General features: G+C 36.9%; 1 protein-coding gene across 1 annotated transcript; it reads left to right on the top strand.

The window, feature by feature from the left end:
• The first annotated feature begins 209 nt into the window (after positions 1-209).
• LOC109071492 (complement factor D-like) lies at positions 210-2,643 on the top strand. Its single transcript, XM_042768720.1, has 5 exons — positions 210-353; positions 502-646; positions 1,016-1,160; positions 1,981-2,241; positions 2,344-2,643. The coding sequence occupies exons 1-5, from the start codon at positions 302-304 to the stop codon at positions 2,491-2,493; spliced, it is 753 nt and encodes a 250-aa protein (XP_042624654.1). The 5' UTR covers positions 210-301; the 3' UTR covers positions 2,494-2,643.
• The last annotated feature ends 4,360 nt before the right edge of the window (positions 2,644-7,003 follow it).

Raw genomic sequence — 7,003 nt, 5'->3', positions numbered from 1 at the left:
TTATTCACTGTTTTCTTATATTCATGGTTATATCATAGAATATAACACTTAGAATACAACAAAAGACATGATTACATTAAAGGAAACATTTGGAGGAAAGGGAAAGTGAAACAGATATGGAGGAAGATTTGAGGCATATTCCTTTTTTCTATCTTGTGGTGTGGGGCTGGGAAAAGAATGCAGAGAGAACAACTCCCACACACACCCTCTTGACTCCCTTTCCCGTTTGGGCATTATATAAAGCTCAGCCTAGACTCAGTGGTGTTCAGTCTCAGAAATATACAGGCAACGATCGTCCACTATGAATAGACTGATATTTGCCTCTTTGCTGCTTTATGCAGCATCTCAAACTGGTGAGTAATATTCATTATGAGTACTTAAGTCTGTTTATGCATTACAATATGCATTTCTGTTGAGCATTTCTACATTTAAACACTGAACATAGTTATATTTGGTCTGATTAATGAGGTTTATAATTCTACCTTATTGTGTTATGTGCAGGTGAATGCATCACAGGAGGAAAAGAGGCTGTAGCACACTCTTATCCATACATGGCTTCACTTCAGTGGAATGGAAAACATGAGTGTGGTGGCTTTCTGATCTCTAGACAGTGGGTGATGAGTGCAGCACACTGCTTTCAGGATGGGTATGTAACACATCAACACTAGTGAGCCGTCTGACAGCATTGCAATGCGAAGTTGAAGTGATTTCAGAAGCAAATATTTCACAATTTCAGTTCATGCACTCTCATGAAAAAAAAAGGTACAAAATCTGTCGCTGGTTCCTTTTCAAAAGGTTTCCAAATGTTTCCATTATTATGCTAAGATGTACAGTACATAATGTGCTTAATGTGCTAATGTGTACCTTTAAAGAATTAAGCTGCACCTTTTAGAAGTAAATAAGGTATATGGTATCGCCCTAGTAATATAGTAATAGGTAAAAAATTTCAGAAATACTATATTATATACTATTTTTATGCATTTATTATGAATTATAAATGTCCTGTGTGTTGCAGGAGAACATCCGGTGTTAAGGTTGTGTTGGGTGCTCACTCACTTGTAAATGCTGAGGACACTAAACAAACCTTTGATGCTACTGCAGTCTACAATCATCCTGATTTCACAATAAGCAACTATGACAATGATATTGCCCTGCTCAAGGTATATTGTCACGCTGGTAAATGAAGGATCCAAAAGCAGAGATGACAGGAATAACAGTCTTTAATGAAATTATATATAACAAAGGCAGTCCGTCTTTAAAGCACACAGAACTGGTAAATAGTAACTTGAAAAAAGGAAAGACTCCTGTCTCGATGAGTAACAGAACAGGACTCCCTTGTAGCAGACTTGAAGCTCAGGAGTAGATAACTCAGGCAGGGTGAGAGAACCACAGTGGTTTACATTCAGCAGCAACAGCAGCAGAATACAGCAAAAACTTTGGGGCTAGACTGTTCCAGGCAGACAAGACAAGAATAGGTGAGTACCTCTCAATACAGACAGGATGTAACTGCTGACAAAACGCATGACATGTAACAATAATCCAACAAAGAATCTACCAGAGCAAACACCAGATAAAGGGTGAACACTTAGGGCAAAGCAGAAACAGGTGTCAAAGCAAATCAGCGCGAGCCCTGATTGCAATGACAAACAGGTGCATGAAGAGAGAGAGGTCAGCGGGACAGAGAAAGAGTAATATAATAATGAGCTAATAAGGTGTGTGTGTGTGTGTATGTATGTGTGTATGTGTGTATGTGTGAGTAAATGAGTGAGAGAGCGTGCGAGAGAGAGAACGGAAGAAAAAACCTGACTCATGACATATATGCTGTGATCCAATCATGTAGTCTGTGTATGTGTGTGTCTATATATATATATATATATATATATATATATATATATATATATATATATATATATATATATATATATATATATATGAGAATAGTTTTCATCAGAAGACTGTCTATGCTTTTGTTTTTGACAGCTGGATAAGCCAATCACTGAGAGTGATGCAGTGAAACCAGTGAAATTCCAGCGCGAAGATGGGTCTGACCCAGAGGAGAATGCTGTCGTGAAAACAGCTGGATGGGGTTCCTTGAACAACCTGGGAGGACGACCAGACAAACTGCAAGAGCTCAGTATCAAAGTCATGGAACGATGGCTCTGTGGCCGCGGTGACTACTATGGAACAAAGTTCACGAGCAACATGCTCTGTGCTGCAGAAAAACGAAAGGACACCTGTGATGTAAGTTCAGTGCAATGGTTCATAAAGCACTTGACATGACCACTGTAAAGACAAAGTCTAATACATGACCGCTCTCATTTCTGTTGTCTTTTGGTCTAATAGGGTGACTCCGGAGGTCCTCTCTTATATAAGGACATTGCTGTGGGAATAACCTCTAATGGAGGGAAGAAATGTGGCTCCAGCAAAAAGCCTGGACTCTACACAATCATCTCCCACTACACTAAGTGGATTGACAGTAAAATCACCCAGTAAAAAAAAAACAAAAAAAAAAATTAAACTAGTTAATCCTAGAAAGATTTTTTCAAGCTGGAGAATCCTTTGCATAACATTTATATTTTTATAGGCACTGTACATGTACTGCTTTTTTCTACATTAATAAAACACTTTTCTACATCTACCTAATTCTACTCTCTGTTGTTTGGTTTGTTCAAAAATGTAATTTTACTAAAATGTGTCATCAAAACTACTATTTGGTGTGAGGAGATCCAATATCATGTGATAAGAGTCCACTGAAGGAGAGCATTGTGAGAACCCAAGTGCAGTTTTATTATATTGTAGGAGATACAAGCATGATTAATAAACACAATTCACATCACCAACACACACATACATGGTTATTAGTTATATTTCCCTTTAAGAGAGTTGTTGTTGATGCGCTATTCTGGTACAGATGAAATAAATGTGACTGCTGAGTTTTCAGTTGCAATCCTGCCTCTCTGTATCTTTGCTAGCTCTAAAGATACAGTACCCCAATAGTGAGCAGATAAATAATAAACACACACATGGCTTGGCTTAACTAGGCAAAACAAAACATGTACACAACTTAACAATTAGAGGCAACAAAGCTAAACAAAACACAATGAAACATGAGGGCTAAATACAAAGAACAAAGCCCAAAACAGACATATAGCATCAAAGGAAATGCATATGATAGAAATAGAAAACCAAAGATGTTCATACTTCCAGGCCAAATGTACCATACATTTTATGCACATTTTATAACATACATTATATGCATACATATGATATTTTATTTTATTTACATAGCACCATAAAACAACTGAAGTTCACCAAAACGCTTTACACTTAAACCAGTATTACAAACAACATCCAGACAACACAACATTACCAATCACACACAGCCATTATATATTTTATATTATATAATTTAGGCCATTCCACAGTATTGGAACCATTAATATTTTAAAAGCTTCATCACCTTATTGTTTGGGTCTCATTCTGGGCATGACAATTGATTTTTGATTTTCTGATCTCAAAGTTCTCAGCAAGTTTGAAAGATCAGGCGCCAAATTATTCAAAAATTTAAAATCAATTCCAAAACAGACCAGCAACCAATGTAATGAAGACAGAATTGGAATGTGGCTGATTAAAAATACTTATTGGACAAGAGCAACATAAAAAGTTATATTTGGTCATTTGCCATTTTTAAAAAATGCAAACCAAAACTGCTATACTTATCAGCATTTTTAAGAAATCATTTTAGGAGGAAGTAGAAGTAGACGTTTTTTGCAATAAGACTCACTAGCAGTTCAACGGCATGATGCTACACTTTTATGGATTCTAATGTGCTGCAATGATAAACTGCTCACTGTGTTATGTAAGATTTTTGCGCGCTTCATTAAATCTGAGTTATGAAACACAATGTTGTTCCTATTATTTACATATGATATGCCAGTACAATCTAACGGCTGAATCTAACGGAATATGTTAAACAGACCACTCAACACGCAACGGTGTTGCAATATCTGTTATCTCTAACTTAAATAGCCCATGTCAGGTCTTTTGAGGAGAGCATTTTTCAGTTTTAGGTGTTGCATAATCCCCATACTGTATATGTCTAAAAGCATTTGGATGCCAGATAATAATTCCTCAACCTAGCTATAATTACCATTATTTATATGGTATTTTTTTTGTTTGCAATGTCTGTTCAGACACCTGCAAACAATTTCCAGTATTGGCCACATATATAGATATCTATTGTGGTTGCAATGGATGAAAAGGAAAACATTCTCTGTAATCTCTTGGCCAAATGCCCACCCAACATGTTCTAGTTTTTCCAATTCGGGAAGACTTCTTGATAAATTCCTGATAACTGTTTTTTGTTGACATGCAGGAAGACAAAGGAATATTACTGCCACCTCTCCAAAGCTCTTCAACAGGACCTTTAACTTTCTCCACTCTTTTTCTTTATATAAATTTCACAGTGTTAATGCTTCAGAAAAGCGTTACTCTCTCATGTATTTCTTTTGGAATAAGCAGACTCCTTCTTTGCACTCTGATAGGTGATAGCATATATCATCCTCCTCCTGGCTCTGGTTCTTGTCTTCCCTTCTTCCAGTAAGACAAAGTTTGTCCAGTCCTCTGAAAATGGGCCCACAACAAGAATCGGGTTTATCTGAAGTAGAAATTAAACAGTGCTTGCACAATGATTTTTTTATTTTTTATTTATTTATTTTTTTGGCTAAAAGTTGTTCTTGTTTAGAAAGTCTTTACACAGAGTATTTAGGTATTTGTCCACTTTTGTACTCTGAACAAAAATGTCCAAAAACACACTTTTCACTTGCTAGGACCATGCCACAAACAAGCTATGAAACTGTTAGTTGAACAGAGTGTTGGGGAAGAGTAGAAAGAGGATGAAGGGGTCGAGGGAATGGGATGATGGTCAGGTTGATCAGGGCATCTAGAATTGATGGCTCAGAGAGACTCAGGGTGGGGGTACCATCTCTATCATATATTTAGGCCAGACAATTAGGACCCCCCGATACAACCTGAAAGAAAGAGAATGTAGGATAAAGTTGGCTGAATGGATGAGAAAGGGAGGGAAGGGTGGGTTCGAGAGAAAGAAACAAACAGTACGGTATGAGGTGGCCCGAAATATGGAGGTTTTGGGAAGTCAGGTGATCGTTTGGGGTGTGGCCCTGCTCCTCAACATCTGTTAACCAATTAACTCCATTATTTAAAAAATGTGTTTTAATTAAAAAAAATATATGCATATACCATTGTATTACATAAATACTCCAACATATATATTTACAGTATTTAAGCACGTTTTGTATAAAAACACATACATATACACACACCCAAGCTGGACAACAGAAGACTGGAAAAAGCTAACAACAGGAAACTGAACCTACAGTTCACACATTGAAGATTGGAAAAAGGTTGCTTCGTTTGATGACTGTTAATTTCTGCTGTGACATTTGGATGGTAGGGTTTTGGTGTAAACATGAAAGCATGGATCTATTCTGCCTTGTATCAACGGTTCAGGCTGCTGCTGGTGATGTAATGGGGTGGGGGATATTTTTGGGCACACTTTGGGCCATTAGTATCAACTGAGCACAGTTTAAATGCCACAGCATACCTAATATGATTTGTGAGTCAGATGAGGGAAGCAATTACTTTTAGCAAGTTAAGAGTTCTTGAACATGCACGGCTGCTGCCATGGCTGGCATTTGATTTTGCTTAACTGCATGTACTAATGCTTAACTCATGATGCTCAGCTCTTAACAGTCTAAATCAAATATCAAACAGTGAAGAAGAACAGACTTCATAAAAGGAAGTAAATTCCTCAGGGTCCAGTGCTGGAATGCTGTCCAGTGGCTGTCTTTCTGTTTTCTGGAGCAGTAAAGTTCACTAAACATGTCAAGTAAAACATTGTGGAGGAGCTCAGTAAAGATATTTTCTTTCTAGTCAGTTATAGGATCAAAGGTGTACTTGAGTCTGCTCAGCGACTTAACCCGGCCATCTAACAGGGCATTTCCTTTACCATCGTCCTGACGGTCTCAAGGGAGAGTGCCTGTGCTTGCCAATTCGAAAGGTATACTGTAAACATAAACGGGATAAAAAAAAATTGGCCTAGAGAGGCTTGTGTTTGTCTGAGTGTGTCTTTGTTTTGGTTTTTGGCGGGAATTTTGTATGCGTTTAAAGTATGTTCAACAAACTGCCTGCCAGGTCTTTATCTTTGTGTTGTCACACACAAAGCTCTCTACCGAAGTTCCCGTTTTTCTGTTTTTGCTGGTCTCAGACCTTACACAAATGATTTTACTCTGATATGTTGCAAAAGTGGTTAGTAGTTCTTCATCTCTAAGCTCCAGAATGCGTCTTGTATAATAATAAAGGCTCAAGAAATTTCAAAAACTTTCTCGCAGGACCGATTAGAAAACAATTCCCACAATAACACCAGTGGAATGCGTAACAGTCTGTTTCAAGCTAATGTCACACAACGCAAAATGTGACATTACAAATTGAAGCATATGACAATAAAATAATGTAATAATACATCTTTTTTTGTCTAATTGACAGGTTGTATTTTTCTTATCTCTTACTTTTAATTGACTAAGAAAACAAATACACTCAGATAGACAATTGATTTGTATTCTGTAATTTTTTTGTGCTCACGGCAGGGGTTTAATGGACCATGGTTAGTTGTATGACCAGCAAAAACCCAGATGGTCAGTCTTGTTTTTGAAACAGTAGCTGATAAACCACAAATGACCTGAACAGATAATGACCATAGAAGCTACAATGTCCCAAACACAGTATAAATGAGCTATAAAGTTAAATCAGATAAATCTTATTAAGATAAATCAGAGAGTAAATCAGTAAAATTAGCAGAAAAAAAACTGTTTTAAGTTGGATTTGCAACATTTTTATGTTTCTTTATACACATTTATGAGATTAATATACACGTTAATATTATAAATGTGAATCTGATTTAAGAACTTTAAACAGTCTTAACCTG

This window comes from Cyprinus carpio, chromosome A13, assembly GCF_018340385.1.
Source record: "Cyprinus carpio isolate SPL01 chromosome A13, ASM1834038v1, whole genome shotgun sequence".
Lineage (NCBI taxonomy): Eukaryota > Metazoa > Chordata > Actinopteri > Cypriniformes > Cyprinidae > Cyprinus > Cyprinus carpio.
The sequence above is the reverse complement of the archived record's forward strand: the minus strand, read 5'-3'. Positions and strand labels throughout refer to the sequence as shown.